The sequence below is a fragment of the Artibeus jamaicensis genome, unplaced genomic scaffold (assembly GCF_021234435.1).
Source record: "Artibeus jamaicensis isolate MK-2021 breed Jamaican fruit bat unplaced genomic scaffold, CSHL_Jam_final contig_718, whole genome shotgun sequence".
In the NCBI taxonomy this organism is placed as follows: domain Eukaryota; kingdom Metazoa; phylum Chordata; class Mammalia; order Chiroptera; family Phyllostomidae; genus Artibeus; species Artibeus jamaicensis.
The window spans coordinates 4,591,659-4,614,575 of NW_026521936.1; the positions used below are offsets into that span (position 1 = coordinate 4,591,659).

The 22,917-nt window shown below is 54.2% G+C and overlaps 1 protein-coding gene across 2 annotated transcripts in view; it reads left to right on the plus strand.

Moving 5' to 3' along the window:
- The window catches only part of DPP6 (dipeptidyl peptidase like 6), a 532,157-nt gene that overhangs the window by 43,749 nt on the left and 465,491 nt on the right, over nucleotides 1-22,917 (plus strand). The window contains exon 1 of one of the 2 annotated variants that reach the window (XM_053671915.1): nucleotides 12,870-13,012. The exons of the other annotated variant lie outside the window; for it this stretch is intronic. Within the exon in view, the coding sequence (XP_053527890.1) occupies nucleotides 12,962-13,012 (51 nt within the window). The 5' untranslated portion in view covers nucleotides 12,870-12,961. Of the gene's footprint in view, nucleotides 1-12,869; nucleotides 13,013-22,917 lie in introns of those variants that run through there. 2 annotated transcript variants of the gene reach the window in all.

Here is a 22,917-nt window from a genome sequence, read left to right on the forward strand (position 1 = left end):
TTTGATGACGTTCTTGGGGAGCTGTTTCTGTCACCCCTGGGAAACATCCTCCTTGCACAGTACATTCCGCTGCCGGGAGTTGGGTACCCGCACTGTCTCATGAACACCACCTCTGTCTTCTCTTCCCCGAGCTTGCCTGGCACCTGGCATTTTCTACATAGACCTTTATTTCACCCCTCTAAAGACTGTATTTATTTTTTAGAGAGAGGAAGAGAATCATCAACACGTGTTTGGCCCTCATGTGTCCCCAACTGGGGACCTGGCCCGGAACCCAGGCATGTGCCCTGACTGGGGATCAAACTGGCAACCCTCTGGTTTGTAGGCCCATGCTCAATCCAGGGAGCTACACCGGGCCAGCGCCCTCCTGTAGCATTTTGCGTGTCTTTTATACTGAGTGACAATCCTGAGTTAATTTATAGTCTGTTTATAAGGACATCTCCGTTATTGAAGAGATAAAGCTGGAGCCATTAGGAGGATTAATATTTTGGGACAAATTCCTCCCTTATTATTCTGTGCTTTTTTTCTTTCAACACTTCTTAGTTGCACATTTTTCTTTCTGATGTGATCGTCTGTTGCTGTGTAGGAACGTCGCCACGCTTAGCTGCTTAAATGGCACAACGTTTATTTTCTCCAGACGGTGAGGGGTCCAGACGTGGCGCCCCACGAGCCTGCGCACTGCGGACCGGTGCTGCGCCGGGGAAAACCCACTTCCAAGCTCGCGCGCTCACTGGCCGCATTCAGCTCCTGGTGGTTTGTTGGATACTGGGGGCCCATTTCCACGGGGTGTCCCCCAAAGCTCCTTCCGCACCACATAGGCGTCTCCGTCAGGCATTGCATTGCATTGCATTGCACACAGGGCAGCTGGCTTCTTCAACGCCAGGGGGCGCTGTTTACAAGAAGGACGCACTGCTGGGTGTCACCCAGTGCCAGCTCACCTGTCCCAGCACCCTGGCCCCGCCCTGTTGTTTCAAGAAAGCCCAGGCCCACCAGGGTCAAGATGAAGGGAGCACAAAGGCATGTGAATTCCAGGAGGTACAATCACGGGGACCTCCTTCAGCTGCGCCCACCACGCGTCCCCCACCCTGTCCTGCCCTGATACCATTTTCTCTTATGGTTTGCGTTCTCCACATTTTGATGTGCCTACACATACCCGTACCTTTCCACCGGTGTCTAGAGCTGATCAGAGTGTACAGTCTCCCCCCGAAGTGAGCCAGGTACTTAGTTCACAATGTTCTGTATGAAAAAAAAAAAGGATTCCTGCAAGTCTAGGGTGTTGGATGTGGTCAGGAGATGCGGGCCTCAGCATACATCTGATTTTAGAGGGAGTATTCATGGTGGATTCACATCCGGGTTCTCCGTGTTGTCACTTAGCTCTGAGCCCATATCAGCCCACTCCTGCCCCATGTCCCCTCTCCAGGGATCTTATTTGCTAGTAAGTTTGCTAACCGAGCAGAATAATCACTTTAGATTCAAGCGTTAGTGACCGAGGATGTCTTTCTCTGGAGTCATCCAAACCGTATTTTCAGGATGACCGAGGCCTCTGTGCCTTCATGCAAAGGAGGGGACAATGTGGGGATTTCTGGCTCCTTAAGGGGCTTGATCTGCAGCTCCACGTGGGATCCCAGCCCGGGAGTCAGGGCCCCGTGCGACTCAGACCTGCTTCCGCAGGAAATGCCAGGCAGGGTTGTAGACAGGTGTCTGGAGGGCGCCAGACCCCCCATCACCTGGGTCACTGCGTCCCTCTCTGTCCACAGGCGTAGAACACATTGACACATGTAACCATTATTTCCTTTTCCTTCCAGATCATTTCCTTTTCTCTTCTGAATGAGATTTTAAAAATGGGAACAATTTGCTTCCTTAATGACTACATTTCAAGGTCAAAACTGGGCTAAAGCTTTCACCTACAAGGTTTAGACCCTGGCCAGGTGGCTCAGTTGGTTAGAGCATCGACCCACTAGGTCAAGGTTAAGGTGTGATCCCCAGTCAGGGTGTGTGGGAGAATCAAGTGATGAATCCATCCGTGAGTGGGATGGCAGGTCAGTGTTTCTCTTTTTCTTTCTCTCCCTCCCTTCCTTCTCCTCTCTCTCTAAAATCAATCAATAAAAAATTTAATAATTTCCCTTTTCAAACAGGCTTAGCAAAAAAAAAAAAAAAACCTTTGTAGTTATTTAGAAAATATTGGACAAAATTCCAGTTTATGCATCTTGGCAAGTGTGTCTTTAGAAATTCTCTCTCTACTCTTCCCCACCCTTCTGTGTGTGTGTTTGTGTGTGTGTGTGTGCGTATAAAAAATCGCTGACATTAGTTGCTCTAGTCAATATTTAAACTGCTAAGCTCAACACAAAATCTGAAATTCTATCAGGAAGGAGCTATTTCTACCACTTGAGAAATGTCCTCTTTCCCTAGGCCCGGCGCACAGCTTTCTGGCCGAGATGCTGGACGGGAGCCATAGCGGCTCCGCCGGAGACCGTTTGGGGATACGCTCTGAATGTTAAGTCGGCCGGGACGATGTGCTTCGCATGCGATGCCATCAGCCAGTGTGGGTGCAGGATTAAGACATCAGTTAATCTAAGGCGAGTGCAAGCTAGATACTGCATCCAGCCCGGTTAGGCTGAGCCTATTTAAGCACACACTGAGAATACCTTCTTATAAACACGAAGAGATATCAGGAACATGTGCCCGGTGGGATGCAGGCCGCACCTGTGTCCTTCTTAACACCTCCCCCAGCATGAGGTTTGCGTGTGCCACAGGTCCCCTGTCCTTTCTGCACACGGAGCACGAGTTCACGACGTAGCTAAATTGCGTAAAAACGTCCCTGGCGTTGCCAGGGTTCTCCGAGGTTCTCCCGAGCTCTGGGAGCGTGATGATGTCATCTCTTCTCGGCACCGTTTCCAGCCCAGTGTGGGTGCCCCAGGTCATTTCTAGTCAGTCATTAACCTCCGCCGTCTGGGGACCCCGTGGGGGACACGCCACCAGCCTGGCTGGGGCGCCAGGATTTCCACTGTTTCTCCCCCTCCCTGCTGGACAACGACACGGGAGTTTTCTGTGCGTCCGTGGGAAGGCTCCGTGGAGGAGGAGTGACCGAGGAACCGCCATGGTGTGGTCACTGCGTGGGGGAGGAAGCCTCGGCCGGGGACAATGCCGCCACACAGGACGAAGGCTGTTTTCCTGCGAGTCTGGGGACACCTCCCCGGGGGGCTGGTCCCGCTGCAGCCAGGCCTCGGCGGGGACAGTCCTCGGGGTGAAGGGGAAACAGAGATTCAGGAAGTGCAGTCACTGACCGAGGCCAGACACTTGTTCTCGGGCCCCCGTCTCCGAGTCCCCTTCTGTGACCCCCCCCCCAAGTTGCCCCAGAGGCCTCAGATGATTGCACGGTTTCCGAGTCAGGCCCTTCCAGAACTTCCGGGGGCTCTGCTTCCCCCGAAGCCGCCCCTGCCCTGCCTGGGGGTCCCGCCCGCCGACCTCCCTCCTGGCCTTCCCCACAGGCTGCCCTGCAGGTCTGGGCGTTTCTTCCTCCGCCTCAAACGGAGGCCTCACGGAGGCCAGATTTTGACTTCCTTTCCCACGTGCAGGCGTTGCTGGGTGTGAGGGGGAGACGGGGGCTCGATCTGGTGGCTTCAAGGGAGGCCGTCTGTGATTGTCATTATTGGGGACAGTGAAGGCAGCGGCAGGCTGTGTTGTGACAGTTCCCTGTGGTGTGTGCGTTGCAGTCAAGTAGTACATACGCCACCCCAGACGGCTTTGCCATCCAGAACTCGGTCACCGTGTATGTGCGGGTGGCAGGTGTAGCACACGTCTTCGGTGTTTGTCCAGGAGGCCGTGTGTCCCACAGACTGAGAATAAATCCACAGAGCGGATCAGGACATCGGAAGTGGCTCGGCCTTGACTGTGTCTCTCCGGGGCATGAGAGCAGTGCGGGTGACGGGCCAGACACGGGGAGGGGGGCCGGGAAGGGGTCGTCTCATCCAAGGACTGATGGGTGGGCTGGTGTTAGGGGATAGCCCGTGGGGGTGTGGGGTGATGGGGATCGGATGCGGTGACGAGGGTGGAGCCCGTACGAATGACATTTGTGCTCCTATAAGAGTTAGGAGAGTCCTGGCTAGGTGGCTCAGTCGGTTGGAGCATCGTCCCGTGTACCAAAAGGTCACTGGTTTGATTCCTGGTCAGGATGTATATGGGAGGCAAGCAATTGAGAGCTTGCCCAGTGTCCACCACGTGAGGACAAGGAGAAGCTGAGACCTGGAGGCAGGTCCACCCCAGAGACCAGCTCTGTCAGCACCTGACCTTAGACTCTCGGCCCCCAGGACCGGGAGAGAGAAATCTCTCTTGTTCAGAAGCCACCCAGTCCGGGGCTTTCTGTCACTGCGGCCCACGCTGACCGAGGCAGACCTGACCTGACCCAGGTCGCAGCCCCAGCCTTGACTCAAAGCAGGAGCCAGACCAGGACCCAGGGGCTGACCTCCGAGGGAACACAGGAAAGCCAGGTGTCACACGTCAGTGACACGGGTGAAGACCGTGAGCTGCACGAGAGATGAGTGGGAACACGGGCTCGAGGCGCCGGGGCCGGAACCCGTGTTGTGAGCCGGACCAGGCAGCACGTCCGAGACGCACACGCAGTCGCTGAGTTTGTGAGCAGCTCTGTGCACAGAAGCGCAGGGCGGGCCTGTTGCACAGTTATCACCTAACACGGGCCGCCATCCCTGCCGCCCTCCGACCCGCCTGGCGCTTCCTCCCCCCTCCCCCCGGCTCAGTGTCCTGCCACTTGATGGCAGGGGTCCTTGCCCCTGGCTTCAGACTGCATTGGGCCAGTGAGGGCCCTGCAGGAGCTGGAGGTGGGACAGAGGCCGCGAGGTTACAGCGTTTCATCCCCAGCCCTTCCTGGGACGTGGTCCCCGCCTCCCTGCCCCCAGCTCCTTCCAGCCCCGGCTGGGGAATGGCTCCCCAGTCACTAGCCGGGGTGGCACTGTCCTTGGTTGGCTTTCCCCCCCCAGTCTTCCCTACACATGGAAAAAAATGTCCTTTCAGTCAACTTTTCTCCACCTCCTGGTGGGAGTGCATCTTGTACGATCTGTGTCGGGCGCTGCTTGCCCTGTAAGCCACACCCTTGTCATTGTTTCCCTGGCTTCTGAGCTCTTTAGGGAACATGCTGCCTCGGTGTCATCTGTTGTCACTCTGACAGAGCCAACAGTGCCACCTTCGGCAGGTAGAGACTCAGAGGCACACCTCATTGGCAAGCAGAACGGGGAGAGGCGCGTGGGGGTTCTGTGCCCACGTTCCCCTGTCTTAATTATGCAGGAACTGGTAATTTTTAAAAGCATCGCTGAGATGTATAGTAAGTAGCAGGTGTTACAAAATTGCACTTTTATTATCCTTCCCCACATTAGACATGGAAATTATGTCTCTCCCACTATTTTACCACTCGCTGAATGTTCTTACTCAGTTATCACACATAATGCTTCTTTTTAAATCACAGGCACACAGAAACTTTTAGGTTAATTAATTTTCCATATTAGAAGGGGAAAAATTACATAAATTCAAGGCAGTGGGACTAATATTATTATTAATAGTGGTTATCACAGACCGCAAGTGTATTTATAGTTTACACACAAAACAGTGCAGCCCTTGATTTAAAAATACCAAAAACTATAGTTAACACAATTTGGTTTCAACATGAAAACTCAATGCATGGCTACGCCTTGTAAGTAAGACATATCTGTTTAATGGCTCGATAGAAATAAATGGTAATTGATTATCCATACATACCATTATATTCTAATGCGTCTGGCATCCCCAAAAGATACATAATGTTCCCAAAACTGCAGCGTCATGCAAGATTTCGGAAGGGAGTTTTAGTGAGGAGTGAGTAGCAGTTGGGGAGGGAAGAAGCCGGGAGCCGAGTCGGAGGACAAGCGACAAGCCCGAAGCCTCTGCAAGGCGCTCGTGCCCAGCACGGCGAGCAGATGAGCCACCTGCAGCTGGTCCATCACCCACACGGCAGAAGCCCACCCCGGTTCCGGAAAAGCAGGTGTGTCTGCCTAGCGCAGAGACAAAGGGACGTGAGGTCACCGAAAGGGACGCCGTGGCCATGTAAGAAGGATCGCGCTTGCCGACGTCGCGAAACTGGATTCACAGGACTGTGTTTTAACCTTGAACTCGACATGGTCATGTGTGACTGGCCCACAGACGACAGCGTGGGACTTGACTGTGGGAGCGGGAAGGTGGGAAGGGTGGAGGAGGGCAAAGGGGGGGGAATGGGACAACGGCCATAGAATAAGAATTAAAAAATGATGACAAAATAAAAAATAAATAAAACGGCTGCACCAAAATTAAAGAAAAAGAACCGAACTCCAGGCAGACTGGAGTAACCAACAGAACAGCGGGTGGTAGTGACTCTTTAAAGAAAAGGCTCTAGAAGGAAACAACGGTCTGTCCAATGGTGGCTCATTGACAAAGCTTTTTTATATAGATGGCCTTCCGTTTAAAAGTGCTGTGTGTCAATAGTTCAGTGCCTCTTACGTCTCCTGGAGAAGGTGCTCAGTGCCAACCAAACACCACGTGAAACAGAAGGACTCTCCGGACCAGTCACAGTGAGGCACTCCTGGCTCAGGGGTCGCACCGCCAATGGTCAGCCTCGGGTGTGGAAGGGGTGAGGCATGGCGGGGGGGGTCACAGCCAGGTCCCCATCCCTTGTTCCTTCCCCTGTAAACTTTGCATGGAGCCCAACACACTCATTCACGAGACAAGTACAACACGCATGTCAAGAGACAAGTATGTGGAGAGAAAAGGGCCCCTGATGTGCGTACTTGGTCCGCAGCAGCCTGGTACCCAGCACAGAAGCCCGCTGCGGCCAGTCTGACGTAAAGAATGGGGTCGGCCGGTGATACCACTGCTGGGACTACACCCTAAGAACCCTGAAACACCCATTCAAGAGAACCTATGCACCCCAATGTTCATAGCGGTAGTATTTACAATAGCCAAGTGCTGGAAGCAGCCTGTGTGCCCATCAGTAAATGAGTGGATCAAAAAACTATGGTACATTTACACAATGGAATTCTACACAGCAGAGAGAAAGAAGGAGCTCCTACCCTTTGTGACAGCATGGATGGAACTGGAGAGCATTGTGCTGCGTGAAATAAGGCAGGCGGTGAAAGACAAATACCATGTGATCTCACCTATAAGTGGAACCTAATCAACAAAAACAAACAAGCAACAAAATATAACCAGAGACATGGAAATAAAGAACAAACTGACAGTGACCAGAGAGGGGAGGGAAGGGGAATAACAGGGGAAAGCAGGGGAAGGGTCGAGTCAAGGAACATGTATAGAGGACCCAGGGACAAGCCAAAGGGGGGAAGGGTTGAGGGTAGGAGGTGGGGGTAGGCGGGGGGGGGGGGGGAGTGGTGGTGGGGAAATGGAGACAGCTGTAGTTGAACAACAAGAAAAAATAAAGTGAAATAAAGGATTGGGTTGGAACGATCTCATTCCTGAGACGGGTGGGATTCCAGTGGACGAAGGAACTGCATTTCTTTGAGGCTTGGTCTCCCGTGACACGGCGAACCAGTGGGGAAGACAGAGACCCTCTAATGAGCTCTGGAGGGTGGTCCGTGTGCACACGCGTCAGGTCTCCGGTACCGTTTTCATCAGAAGAGCGATGTGCCTCGGTGTAAAAAGAGATTCATCTTTACATGTGCAGTCTCAGTTCTCGGTTGACAGGGCGCGGTGGAAGAGAGTTCTGCACAGGCGGCCTCATTCCCTCCTTCACATGTTAGAAACATCCTGAGCACCTAGTCTTTTTCCATCCCAACTTGAGAGCTTGGGGAAGCAAAGGAAAGCACGCGTACCCCTGCCCTCTCTGTGGGTCAGGCAGGCAGAAACGTAAGTAAGTAGCTTCAATAAGATATTAGAAGTGCCATTCCAGCTATGACAAAGAGCAGTGCTTAAGGGCCCAGGTAGCCGCTGGAAGGTGACATTGTCACCGAGGTGACCGTCTGCTTTCCCTTTCCGGGTCATGTGGCGAGGCGTGGCCATGCAGGCGCCGCTGAGGGATGCACCAGACACAAACCAAGAGGCCGCTGGACTTCCATGTTTTGTACCGTCCAAACCACCGGTCACTCTGTCTGCTTGCTCTCTCTCCTCAGAATGCTCGTGGGAGCTCCCCCATCGCCTCTCCTCTGTGTCTGGGGAGGGAAGATTAGGGGCAAACACATTCCTTCCTTCTGAATGGGGGTCTGGCTCTGCTGTTCTTGACCTGGGGCCTCCGCCGCCGGCTCACAGGGCTGTCTTTGCTGGTCCCAATGCGCCTTTCCGCGCTCCTCTGCCGCGCCCCCGTCTCCTGCATCAGCACCTGGAGCTTTGAAATCCCTCCGCCCCTCCTGCCGGCTCCAGCTCCCGGGTGGCTAAGGTCGCAGCGCTGCTCCGAGAGGGATTTCAGCTGACGCCCCTCCGTCATCTTTCACAGACATTTGCCCACGCAGCCCCCAGGCTCTGCATCGCGCATGTATTCTAAGCATCGTTGTCATCCAGGCTGTTAGAGTTGATGTCCCCTACCAGGCGCTGCGAAGTCCTTGAGGGCCAGACTGTTCCCTGTAATAAAATCGTTGTGCTGGACTCATCCTCAGCATCCCTACATGTTTTAAGTTCATTTGCTTAATTCCCAACTGTTTTCTCCAAACCATTGTGATTACACCCGTATATTTTATAAAACAAGTACTGGCCGATCTCCCCCCTCCCCCCTGCCGAAGATAATATCCTGAAAATGTATAGGTAAATGTAATGATATGGAATGAGTGATGTTTTCCCTGCAACATGTGACATCTAACATGATGTCACATGTTAGAGAATGTTAGTGAAGGCTGCTGTGCCCCTCTCCTTTCCTGGAGAGTGAATAAAAACTTTACTCTGGAAAAGAAAGAAAAGAAAAAGAAAGGAAGGAAGGAACTGATTTGTGAGTAAAAGAATAGCTTACTATTCTTTTGGAGGAAAGAATAGTACTTTCTTTTAATAGCTTACTACTAATAATAGCTTACTATTATTTCCTCTTTTAGAGGAAAAAAATCACTTTTTACTCTTAGGCACTGTGGTGATTAATTTTATGAGTCGGCCACAGGAGGCCCAGGTCATTGGTCAGACATTGTTCTGGGTATGTCTGGGAGGAGTTTCTGGATGAGATTCACATTGGAATCAGTAGACTGAGTTCAGCAGATGGCCCTCTGTCCTGTGGGTGAGCCTCACCCAAACAGTTGAAGATCTGAACAGAATAAAATGGCGCCCTGGCTGATGTGGCTCAGTGCATTGAGCGCCGGCCTGTAAACCAAAGGGTCCCAGGTTCGATTCCCAGTCAGGGCACAGGCCTGGGTTGTGGGTCAGATCCCCAGTAGGGGGCACGTGAGAGACAACAACACATTGCTGTTCCTCTCCCTCTCTTTCTCCCTCCTTTCCCCCTCTCTATAAATAAATAAATAAATCTTTAAAAAAATAATAAAATGGCAGAGTAAGGGAGAACTTCTTCTGCCTGTCTGCTTTGAGCTAGGGTGGCAGTTTTTTTTCTGCCTTCCAACTCAAAGCACAGCATCAGCTCTCCTTGGGTCTCCAGTCTGTTGATTGGAACTCATAGCATGAAGTCTCCGGGCCGCTGGCTCTCTGACCTTAGGTTGTCAGCCTCCAAATTCACGTGAGCCGGTTCCTGAGAAAATAGACCCATTTGCTTCCCACTGGTTTCTCGTGCCTGGAGAATGCTGACTGCCCATCACAGCCACCTTGAACTTCACTTCTATAAATTGCGGACCCCATGGGTTGGGTTTCCTTACAGGGGAACTCACTGAGGTAAAGTTAACCTTCAAGTGACACAGCGAATCTGCCCTCCTCTTGTAACTATCACCTGATGTCAGATGTGAAACTGAACCTTTGGTCGAAGGCCCCAAGTTCAGTCCCAGCTACGTGAGCTGGGGGAGCCTCTGGAGGCCACAATGGATATAGAACTTAAGGCTGGAGCAGGAGGACAGACCAAAAAACAAACAACGAGAGCTTCCCAGCACTCCAGAAGAAAATGGCTAAAGACAGCCCTGTTGCACGGAGCGAATAGTCACCACCAAGTACACAGAGTTGCTTTGCTCTGTGATTCCGTAGAGTGGTCCCTTGTATGCCCACCTGCAGCCCTGTTCGCTTCCCTGGGCCTTTCTGCCAGCGACTGGGCAGGGCCCGGCGAACACAGACACTCCGGACAGAAACAGTCGGCCGCAGCTTTTGGGTGAAATTCTCAGTGCACTAACAGAGTCACTTACTAACTGAAGGGTTAATCCGTAGCATCCCACTGGCCGTTTGCTGGGATATTTAAAGGAAGCGGTAATAAACACATAAACATGACAAACTAAAATAGGTGTGGGTTCTGTATTTCTTGGGTTGCCTCTCCCCCCTCCATCCCCTGGCGATGAGGGGGGAAGCGCTGGTTGTGGGGAGGCGGTTCTAAGTGGCCGCCCTTTGTGGGAGGAGATAGCGCGGGAAGAACGAATCAGACCCTCCTCGAATCAAGAAGAGAAAGAACAGCTGGAAGCCACGTCAAAACCCAGTTTCGAACGGCGGTGTTTTGGGTCCATGTGAGGCTGGGTTTTAAGTCCCTCGTGCAAGGGTGACCTGTGACACTGCCGTGTGCATCGATTCAGAAAAGTTGCTCTGAAGAACCCCATCACGGAAGGAGGGTGCACTTCTAAGTCGAAGACTTATCTACCTGCCACTTTCTTTTCTTTCAAAGATTTTATTTATTTTAGAGAGGGGAAGGGAGGGAGAAACAAACATCAATGTGTGGTTGTCTCTAGCGCGCCCCCTACCGGGGACCTGGCCAGCAACCCAGGCATGTGCCCTGACTGGGAATCATCCCAGTGACTCTTTGGTTCACAGGCCGGCGCTCAGTTCACTGAGCTGCGCCAGCCAGGGTTACCTGCCACATTCTAAGCAAACCAAATTCGTGGTCCTTCAAAAGCTGTTTTTCAAGCAATGAACTGTGTTCACCTATTTCTTCCTCTTACCTCTTAAGGCAAATCATCAGTTACAAGTAGTTTTCACCTGTAAACCAACTGCCTGTGTGTGCTTAGGTGTCCATATAGCATATATATATATACATATGCATATGATGTATAATATATGCACACGGGTGGGCGTTGTGAGTAACTGACCTATGATTACTGTGGTAATTGCTCCGAATTTGCTGTTTTGGCGCAAGTTCAAAACTGGCCTCTTACTCATTCTTGCACGTGACTTTTTTGTGAATGTAAAAAAATAGAAAGGTTTCTCAAACCCCTCCCAGCTTCTCGGGCTCTCATGGTGCCTTCCAGAGCAGAGTGCGCGAGCGTGCGCGCGCACCTCCCCCCCCCCCCCCAACGTGAGTTCAAGCCTGTTGCGCCCATGCCCTTCGAAGCAGCTCCATGGTCTGGTTTCCGAGCGCCCTGGACCTTGGTGGAGGAAAGCCGCGTGTGGGAACCTTCTCCGTAGGCTCGTCCAGCCTCCTGGGTTGGTCAGAGCTGGAATTTGACGGTCCTCTGCGTGCGCGCTCTCAGGAGCGCGCGTCCCTGTGTGGTCCTGGTTGAGACCGCAAACTGGTGGTTGTGACTACTTAATTCCTGGAGCACCCAGGGGTGGCGATCCGGGAACCCAGGGCGTGGTCTCTGGGCTACTTGCCGCTCTGGGTGGAGGTTGGGACCAGGAATCAGAGCTGGTTTGGGCCGGGGGCAACAGCCCCTGTGTCTGCGGTCCTTGCCGATTCCTTGCCGCCCGGCTAGAGTGGAGGAAGCTGACAGGATCTGATCCATAGAAACAAAGGCACTAGTGTAGGGGGCGGCTGGGGCGGAGGGCCGGAGGGACGCGGGGCCTGGGAAGCCAGGTGCACTGCCACGCGCGGGAGCTGTCCAGCAAGGTGTGGGTGTGGTGGAGCTGCTGCAGCTGCAGATTCCGGTGCGAAGTCGGGTGCAACCATGGAGACGCGACATGTGCCCCCTAGTAACCCGAAACAAACAGCATATTTATACGCCGCCATCCCCGAGGCTGTCCGCTTCCCCGCTAGGCTTCGCCACACTGACTTCAGAGGGGAGCCGCGCGCCTGACTCCCCCTGGCTCCCCCCCCCCCGCCGCCTCCCCCGCCCCTTTGGTGCGATCCAAGTCACCCCCGGGCGTGAGGGGGCGACTCCGGCGCGGAAATTACGGCGGTACGTGTTTGTAAAACCCAGTGGATGTGCACCAGGCGCACTGGCCCCACGAGGACACGGGGAGGGGGCGTCTGCCTCAGAGCAGATGTTTGCCCGGGGACTTCCAGCTCTCCCCAAACAACCGGGGCGGCCTTAACCTTTATGCCCCCGAGCCTTTCTGGTCCAGCCCAGTCCAAGCAGAGCACACTCGTGTACGCGCACGCGCGCGCGCTCACACACACATGCCCCTTCCGCCCGCCCCTGGCTTCACCGCCACCACCACGCCCGGGCCCCCACCCTCAGGGACAAGTGCGGGGACCGCTGATCCCTGCGCTGCCTGCCGGAGGAGCCCCTGAGCCGCTGCGCCGCCCGGTGTCCTCAGTGCGCCCCGTGCGCGCGTCGCGCAGCTGTCTCGGGCTAAGCGCCGACTGCGAGCCAGCCGGACACAGGCACGCAGGCTGTGGGAGCCGGTCCCACGGCCAGTCCTCCTCCCCGGCTCCCGCTTTTGTTTAAAGCAGCTGGAAGCCTGCACCCTCTTCTTCTCTCAGGCTTTTATTTTTCTTTCTCGGCTGCTGCCCAAAAGAGTTGATTGCTATTGTGATCCGCCTGGCAGAGGAGAGAGCAGGGCGGGCGCAGGTGGGCGAGCCGGAGACCGGGAAGAATATTCTGTTCAAAAGCCAACTCCACCCAGTCGCCGGCGCTGGTGTGGTCCCTTCTTGGAGCCCTGCCGAGACAATGGATTAAGTTACTCTTCCTTGGACCAGGAGTCGCGTTCATACTTGGGCAGCATGAAGGAAAAGGCAATGATTAAGACCGCCAAGATGCAGGGGAACGTGATGGTGAGTGCGCGCTGCCAGGCGCGGGGCCAGGAGTACAGAGTGGGGAGTGATGCATGGGGCCGGGGCTGGTCGTGTGGGGAGGCGGGTAGGGGGCGTCCTGTCCTCGCGAGTCCTGATCCTTCCGCGGTGACCAACCGAGACTCCTGTGCTGCCGGCGGGAGCGCCTCCCCCACTTCCCACCCGAACCCCCTGGTGGCAGCTGCGGGGTACAGAGGATCAGGCGTTCATTTGCAGATCGTAACTTTGTGGCTGCTGGGTTCCTTTGCTTTGGGCATGTGGCTGGCGTCTGGGACAGGGGTGTGGTGTGGAGGTGAGGCAGGGTCTCTGCCGGAGTTCCAAGTGCGTACACCCTGCGCTGTGCTGGGGCAAACGCAGAGAGGGGAGGGCCCCCGGCCAGGGAAGGGCCACGTCCACCCCCATCTGATGCCCATGGAGACTCTGGCTTGAGTCCCCAGACCTGTTGTGACTGGCTGAGCTTCGGGTCCCCTCCCAGCACACCAGTCCTCTTCGGCCACCCACCTCCCCTGGGGACCAGGGCCCTGGATTTCAGAAAGATGACCCCCCCACCACCACCCAGGGGCATCTCAGTGTGGATAACTTTGCAAACTCAGGATTGCAGCACCCCTCCTCCGCAGTGAGCCCACCCCTCCCCTGTCCCCAGGCCCACCTAGGTGTTCCTGTGGTCCAGTTCCCCGCGTGGGCCTGGCAGGGCGGCTGGGGTCCTGGCAGCTCCTGGTGAGGACATGGAGGTTGCCATCTTGTTCTGTTGAAATTAGTGTGTGCCTGTGTTGGGGTGATGTTTTAACCCCTTCAGGGTTGCTGTGGGGTGATTGGAGGAGGGCCCCTATTTTTTTAATTGTTCGAGAGTACTTTTTTTTTTTTTTTTTTTTAATAAGGGAGGGACCGAGACGTAGGAATGGCCCATTACTTTGCTTTGGAGGGTCAAGGTCTGGAGCCGTTGGAGATCACCCAGACAGCAGTCCATTCTGAGGTCTTGCTTCAAACAAACAGACAAGCAGGGAAACATTGATTCGAATTGAGCACGTTCTCAGCGTGCTTAATCATGCCCACAGCCAGACACCTGTTGCCGGGGGCGGAAGGGGAGCCATGCATGCGTTCAGAAGTTGACTTATGGAATGAGGCAGGCCCTGGTCTGTTGCTACAGCCTTGGGAGTGACTGTATCCGGGGGTAATTCTGCAGGACCCCCATACCATGCCCCCCCCATTTAAGGTCCTGCACCAGCGGGACCTCTCAGCTGGCTGCTGACCTAATGGCTTGTTTGTGTGAATCCATCTGCCCCCCCCCTTCCCCCATTCCCTGCTTGGCCGTCATTTCTTGTATAAACTGGGCAGAAATGTGGAGTGATGTTTTCCAATTAAATCCCCGCTGCCACCCATAAAGCTTCTTTTATAGGACGCTTTGCAGTGTGCTAAGAAAACCTACCCATGTAGGACGGAGGCAAAAGAAGGGATTTGCATGAATTATAATGATAATAGTAATAAAAAAACATTATTGACTCATTACTTAAATCGTTGGTGGAAGGGGCATTTCTTCTCACGTCATGGCATAGCGCATCTCGTTATCAATGGCTTTTGAGGTGCTCGCCACCCCCTTTAGGTTTCGACTTGAGAAAATAAAAGAACCGGAAGGTGAATACCATTCACACCGGTCCTCTGAAGGAGACCATTCCACGTGGTCCCCTTAGAATGTTTTTCTCTGTGTTGGCTGATAATAAGTTTAATTAGGGCAAGTCGAATGGAGCCTAAAGAAAGTCTACAGCAACCAATCATATTTTTACGAGCACCCAAGGGCCTGGGAGGGAAATGAGACAGAGGCTTTGCTTTGAAGTGTTCTGGCAAATTCTTAAATTGGTCATTATTACCCGGCAGCCTGGTCCATGCCTTTGTCTGAAATTTCACGCTCTGGCGAGATCCACGCAGGGTTCCTGGAGTGGTCCCTCTGCACCGAAGCCCTCATTCTGGGGCTCGGCCATCCCTGATTCTTCTTTGGTTGTTTGGGAAGCCTTGCTAATCACAGCCTCTCTTGGATCAGCTGGCTGGCACTTACTCTGCTCTTCCCCCACTTGATTGCGAGTCAGGTGCTGCTTTGCATCCGTGATGAGGCCTGGATCGCTCTGGAAGGGGGTGGCTACATATCCGTCTGCCAGGAAAGGCTGCTGCGAGCCCCACACCGGCCACGCAGACACTCCTGCGCGGCGGCTCCCTGCACAGGGCCGGAGCACGTGGCGCTGTCTGGGCTCTCGGTGGCAGTTTGATATTTGAAAGACTCACACTTGGCACTGCCCAGATGGCCACACCGAGTGCCACCCATGCGTGTCAGCGTTTTGTAATCCAGGCTCTTCTCACTTCCGGTCACACTGTGCGGCCACCCCGAGCGTGCGGCCGGGTGTCCACCAGGGCTGTGCGGCTGGCATCCTGACCTGTCTTTGCTGGAATCTAAGAAGTGCGTTACTCCCCACACGCTGCGTGGGACAGAGGCTGGTTTCTGAGGGCGGTCAGATGGTGGTGAGTAGGGCAGATACTTGCTGCTCTCCCTGGTTCCCTGTTGGCCCAGTGAAGGGAATCACGTGGGGGGAACTCAGTTTGCAAGTTGCACTTTAATTCCTGAGAGAAGTCTGCTCCGTAAGTTTTGTCTCTGACATTGCGGGAGCTCCCTGCCCGAGCAGACCTCCTGCAGCCTAGGACCTCAAGGAAGACATGGGGAGTTTTTTACTCTCACAACGAAGATGATTTACATACAACTGTATTTCTATGCCATCTCTAAAAATGTGCATGGGGGAGGGAATGGGCGTTGCAATTCATTTCTCTGGTCACTATCAGGCTGACAGTGCACTTACCCAAATTTAAATGGCATCAGCTATTTTAGAGAGGTTTAGTCTCTTGCAGCAGGTTCCAGGGTTCACGGAAAATTGCATCCTCCCAATAAATCCCCCACTCGTCTGTCCATAGGAGCTCTTCCCACTCTTTGAGTTGCTTCGTGGAGACTAAATGAAGGCTAGTCAAACAATGAAGGTCTTGGGGACTGTCCTGTGCCCATGGGACAGAGCCCCTTTTCCTTGGTGGACACGTGAGGGTGGTGACGGGGTCATGTCAGAGGAGATTTGGAAACTAGATTGCAGGGTCAGCTGTCAACCGGCTACAGGGACGTGTGAGAATCTCGTGGTTGGTTGGTGTGGGGTTTCTGTAAAAGTTGCCATCTGGGAATTCCCTGTACAGGCAAAGCAGAAGTGTTTTTGTTTTGTTTTGTTTTAATGGCCCTGGGGGCTGATTTGAGGTCTTGGATCACTGATTGGATGCATCTGTGAGATTATGAGCCAAGGATCTTCCAGACCTGGCCTCTCCCTCCCAGTGCTGGGTGAAATCCAAAAACACACCTCTGAGTGCCTTACACTGCTTGGTACCTGGTGATACAAAAGCCAAGGTGTTGGTTCTCCGCGAGCACCATAGCACGCTTCTGCGGGGGTGGGGTGGGGGGTGGATTTACCTTCTTGAACTGGGTTCCAAAAATCACTTCCCAGATCACAGCCTTTTGAGGTATCACCGTGCACCCGTGCCGGGGTATCTCTGTTGCTAACCCCCCACTTCGCAGTTGTTCACCAAACCATCAGCCCCATGCCTGGCCCCCTCTGCATATGTGGAGTCTGTGATTAGCTCACTCACGTCTCTCAATGGGATTAACAGGATGGGGAAGTCTTTAAATTAACTGCCAATAAAATATAAAGAAGACTGCTTAAACTTCTGGGAAGAAGTTCCCAAAGCTAGAATGTTTTCTAAGCAACACTCGGGTGCACAGGGCTGTTGTTTCCCAGAGTCCCCTGCGGGTCCTGACTTGTGGACCACGGGGTCTTCCTGTTGGGACGCAGACACACTCAGGTGGGCTCCGGCTGCCGTGGTGCCGTGAGTTGGAGCCTCATCCCGTGACTGAAGGGTTGGGGGTTTGAGCCTCAGTTGGGTGTGTGAGATCCAAGGTACAGGCGAGTGCAGGAGGGAACCAGTCCTGTCTCTCTCTCTCCCCGCCCCCATTCTCTCTGTCAAAAGCAAGAAAAAAAAATATCCTTGGATAAGGATAAAAAAACCAAACAAACCCAAACACCAAGTTGGCCTTTTCTGTGCCAAAGTCATTTTTCCTTCTTCTACCACCTGTCCTGACTGCTGAATACGTCGCTCCCCACCCATCCCTCCCTTGTTTGGACTTCAGACTCCGTGTCATGGTGAACAGGGTGGGGCGTACAGGGGCACTAGCACCTTTGGTCCCCTCCCAGCAGGAGCCGTGTGCAGGAGCACGTGAGTGGGTGTGTTAAATGGACGGACAGGTGGCCGCTTCTATGCATCTGCTGTGTTTTGTGAGAAAGGCCCACGATTTCGGTTGTGCATTTTTAAAAAATTATTTTAAGAACGCCTTCGAGTTTGACTGCATCGGGTAACACGAGAGTCAGTTCTGCACGTGGAGGACTTTTCACTTAGGCTGCAATGAGACTGGAGCTGGTGCTCACATCCGGCGTGCTGGGCGATCCGTTGTGGTTTTCAACCCCAACCAGCAGCTGGGTGTCCTGTTATTCAGCTCTGTCCCCACCCCCCTCTGTCTGCCTGGAGGTACTGTCTCATCCCATGGCTCCTGGGCTCAGTCCCACAGAGCTGCCCCCACTCAGACGCCAGTCTCAAGTCAAGGTGCCCTGGGCTTCTGAAAGCCTGGCTGGAATTGGAGGTTCGCATGGCCTGCCCTCGGGTTCGGTTATTTTTGCCGGAGAGCTTCACAGAGCTCAGGAAGCTACGTCCTGTGTTACTGGTTTATTACAAAGGATATTAAAGGGTATGAAGGAACAGGCAGATGAAGAGACACCAAGGGTGAGGGCCGGAAGAGCCCTGAGCTTGGGGGCTGGTTTTATGTGATGGACTTGATGGGCAGGGCGATAGGTTAGAAGTCAAGGAAGAATGAGTCCCAGCCCTGAAGGGCCCATGCGCGTGCTGAGCCCAGAGCCCCGAGGCGTCCAGACCAATCAGAAGCCCCGTCCCTGTGGCTCCCTGTGAGTGTGGGATAAGCTTCCATTCAAGAGGCTGGAGGTCCAACCACCCCACTGACCCCTGTCCCCCGGGAACAGTGGACCTTAGTGGCTGGATGGTAGAGTCATCTGGGCCCCAGGGGCATTGGGTGGCCCTCTGGGCAGGCGCAGTGGAGAGCGGCTGTGGTTGGTGGAGGCAGAAGTTTCCAGCCTTGTCACATGTTTAAATTGCCCGAGGAGCTTCAGTGACTCCCAGAGGGCTGTGCACACCACACACACAGCCCGACACACACCTGCACACACGAGCACACACGGCACCCCATGTCCTCTCTCTGCTCTGCAGCCTGGGCATCAATGCGTGTGATGAGGTTCCCACTGTGCAGCCAGGGTGGGGAACCACTGGGGGGGCGGCTTGGTTTTAAATCAACATTGTCGTCAAAACCAAGGAAATCATCAGACTGTTAATACGAAGCCCTGTTGGCTCGAGGGGAAAGGTGCTGTGAGGCTGGAGTCCCGGCTTGCGGAGGAGGCAGGTGAAGGGAAGGAGGGGGTCACCCAGAATCAGAGAGGCAGGTAAGGGGGCCCGATGCGGAGGGGAGGCAGCCCCAGTTGAGCTGAGGAGGCAGTCGAGTCCTCACTGGCTCTCTCATGCCCTGGAGACCTGGGGCGTGAAAATGGAGGAGGCAGGAGAAACCCTCTCCCTCCTCTCCCTCCGCTCCACCCCCAGACAGGAGCAACCCTGTGACTGTCAGGCGCTCTGTGATGTATCCGTGACCCTCCTGAAAAGTTACTTCCGACCAAGTGGAACAAGTGGGAACGAGGAGACCTTCTGGAGTCGGCCATGGGCTCTCTGGCCGGCCTCTCTGCAGGACTCTCTTCATGGGCTGGTCCAGGAGTTTGCAAAGATGGGCTACTCCTGAAGTCCCTTGTACCCTGCCCTCTCGCCCCTGCCCCAAACAAAGGCTGGCTTAGCACTGTGCCTTCCAGACGGACCCCAGGACACGCTCGAGAAGCAGCCTCCAGGGGCCAGGGCAGGGGTTTTGTTGACATGATAATTTCTTCTGCCCTGACCTATGTGGCACCTGCTACATCACCAGCCATGTGTGACTGTTTAGAGGAAAAAAAAAAAAACCCTAGGTGGCATAAATGTTCTTACTGCTAAGTCACAAAACCGGGAGCTGCCACTCCACAGGCCTGGATGACTCAGGCAGAAGTGTGGGTGCGCGCGTGCCCGTGCGTGTGCGTGGGCTGTACACACGGGTGATGCACACGCTTGTGGAGTGTCGCGTGCTTGCATCCGGGTGGAGCAGAGCTGTGTGTGTATGGGGGGGGGCCCCGCTGTGAGCACAAGCCCTTTCTCTGCCTGACTTCCTTAGCCCAGAAAAACCTAGCGGCACCTCAATAGGGTGGGGAGGTTCTCCTGAACAGTGGGGCGTTACTGCTTGGCCCCCCCCACCAGTGGGCGTGGTGTGGACAGAGCACATCCTGGGGGGCAGCGTAGGGTCCACCCCATTATTTTTTTCCATCATCAAGGCACTGGAAAAGTGCGATTTTCCCTCTCTCTCGCTTTTCTCCCAGCGCCCTAGGCGCATGCCTGTTCTAGGCAACACATACTTTTGTTTCAAAGAATTCGCATTTTTATTATTTCGGTAATGTGTGAACAGGCAGTAAAACCTCTACCCACAGGAACCCAGCTGTGAAGCCGAGTGCATTAGACTCACAATCTTCCGGGACTCGGAGACTCGGAGCTAAAGTGGGGCTTTCGGGGGACGTCCCCCACCATAGCCATTCAGACCCACTTCCTACACCTACCTCTGCCTGTCGGGGAAATGGAGATCCATGATCTCCAAGCCCCAATCTTCTTTCATTCTTACCAAAAGGATTTACTCATGGACTAGATTTCTCTGTGCTCCAGCAAAAAAAAAAAAGGAACACACTTTATAAAAATCATTTGTAGTTTTCTGTAACAGAAGAGCAAGGATTGGGGGGTTAAATACTAGTTTTCCAGAGTTTTTTGTGTATCAGACCACACCGCCTCCGGAACTCACTTTCTATCATAGGGTTTCTCTTTGCTGTTCTTTCTGTGGCTGTGAATCGTTGACGGGCTTCCAAGATCCCCAAACCCTTGCATTTCAAACTTAATTATGTTAATAACTTACAGTTTGCACGGCGCCTTTCCAGATTACAAACTGATTTCGCACGCACTCTTTTATTCGATTAGAGCAACCCCTTGTGTCCGAGGACAAACATTATTTCTTTTCTGTGACCGAGAGAGCTCAGACTGGAGAGAGAGCTGAGCAGGAGGGGAAGGGCGCGGGGCTCAGCTGGGGATCCATTTCGAGGCCAGGTCCCTTGCAGGCTAATGCATCTTCTTCCAGAAGTTCCCTTCCTTCCAGCTAACAGCTGGGAGGAGACTTGGAGCCCAGAAGCTGGAAGAGAACCTAGCGGGATCTGGAACATTCCTTCCTTGAACGCTTGGTCCCTGTGGGGTGCGGGGCCTTGGCGGGTTGCCCCGAGTTTGCACGGCTGCTGCGTGGCCGTTTCTCCCGTTTGTGCACCAGGGTTGGTTGCGCGCGTCTGCTCCGTGCTGCGCGTGGGGACAGATGTGAGAATGCAGTGTGCGTGGGCTGGGCGAACACCCGGGCCCTGGGCAGGTGGGCACAGCCTCCCTCCCCCTGCAGAGGACAGTTGCGACCGGTAGAGGACGCAGGGGCACCTTCCCCTCTGGAGGCGTCGTTAGTTTCCGAATCCAAAGGTAACCGTGGATGCCGCTTCACACGCCCACCCGTGAACAGATAGAAAAAGCAAGAGAACACGACGCACACGAGCGCTGTGTGCGCTCAGGACACTGAGAACAATCCGGGGACCGGAGCCAAAGGCATTAGAAGACGGACGGGTGTGTTAGAAGGTTGAGACAGGTGTGAGAACTGGCCCTCCCTGATCCAGGGAAAAGGGACGGAGGCCCCTGTCAGCTGTGGGATCCCAGGCCTTGCAGAAGGAACAGGCTCAGTCGGCAGGAGGGGGCTGTGCAGAACACAAGCTCCGAAACCCTCCTTATCTCCGCAGACTCCAGGGTCTTCCACGCCATCTCCGTTTGCACGGCGGCCTGCAAGAGCACGCGTGGGATTCGCCTCTGGGGCTTTGCTGATTTGTACAGTTTTCTTCGCTCAAACAATGTGGTTTTTTTGCATTCTGAATAGCTGGCTCTACTGAGCCTTGTTGATGAGTCACGCATAAAAGGGCTTCCAGTGCCTTCCTCCTCCTGCTCCTCCTCCTCTCTCAGTTCTGTAAACCAAATGCAGGTGCGTACCCGAGGTCGTGACATTTTTCAGTGGGAGGCAGCTCTCCGCCCGCTGCTTGGGGAGCAGGAGCCCTGCCCCCAGGACAGACCAGTCCCCACCCACCTTACTATCTCTGCCATCCCCAGCCCCCCAATTTCAGCCTCAGAGAAATGCTTCCTGACAGTAAACGAATGGGCAGTTGGCTGACCAGGTCTCCTCTCTTCCCCACACCGTGTTGGCCTGATTGTTGCCTTTCTCCCCAATGTCGTTTTCCTCTGACAGTGTGAGTTGGGGTTAATGAGGCCTCTTACTGGTGAGGGCGTGCCCGAGCAGTCACCGGGTTCTGGGAAGGACGGGAGGCGCGTCACTCCGTGGGGCGAGAGGCGGCGGCACAGGGCATTTTGAGATGTGGATTTACTGGAAAATTGGATCCACCTTGGACCTGGATTTTGAATGTCCTTCAAGGTCTCCGAGAACCTTGCATGTGTCTGCTTTGCAAAACACAGCACTTTCCTATAATTTACCTCTCATGGCCGTGCTTCTGAGAAATGCGCTCCACTCTGCGTGCGCGAGGATTAGATAAAACCGATCTGCTCCAGCGTGTTCGTGAGCACACGTGTGTGCACGGGCTGCACGTGTGTGCTCATGTGCATGCTAGTGCTAGGAAGCCGGGCTTTGCCTGCCTCTCTCGGTGACGGTCTAAGATCACCCCCTCTAAGGTGACTGTGAGAACGGAGTGAATGGCAGCTGAACGTAGACTCCCCGTTTGGTTCTGGAGACGACCCTGAGGCATCGCGGCTGTGAAAGTCTTTCTGGAAAGCAGTTCTCAGAGTGGGGAGTCTAGACGCCAGTATTGACATACGCTGGGAACTGTAGAAATGAAAATTCCCGGCCCCGCCCAGATGGGCCAACCTGGAGACGTGGAGGGCGGGGCCCACGTGCGTCCGTTAGCAGGCGATCCTGGTGTGAGCCAACATTTAGCTCCAAAGTGATCCGTCCTCACGCCGTCTGTGGTGGGAGGCCAGTTTATGTTCTTAATGCCCATTCTGTTGAGGATTTGGGCTTTTATAAAATACAGCCACAGGGAAGTAAATCAAAAATAAAAGGGACACAAAATATACCTTCTCCTCCGATTTTGTATTACTAGGTTCAAACACATAAAATTACTCTGTCCGTTGCTGAAAACCTTTCTAAAGGGCAGACGCTCAGTTTCTGCACTTGGTGCCCCAGAGACCAGCAGCTGGCCCTCTGGCCCAAGACCACGGCCAGAGCAGCCATGGGCTGGGGGGCTGGGGGCATGGGGACCCCTCCCTCATCCACAGGCTGCACAGCACAAGCTACCTCAAAGCCTCAAAGTCCCTGGAAGGGAAGTTTGGTGAACACAGTTTGATTGCAGAATGAGCACCCAACCACACCGCCAGGAAGGAGCTCTCTATCCTATTCAGCTCAGGGCCTGGCAGCAGCTCCCGTGGGTGGGTGTGTAGTGTGGAGACCGGGGACAGTCAGGCCCACCTGTCTCCAGGACCCTGGGGGGCGGGGCCTAGGCATTGCTGCTGATCACTTTTCCAAGTCCTGGCTCCTAGATTCTGGAGGAAGTGTTTCT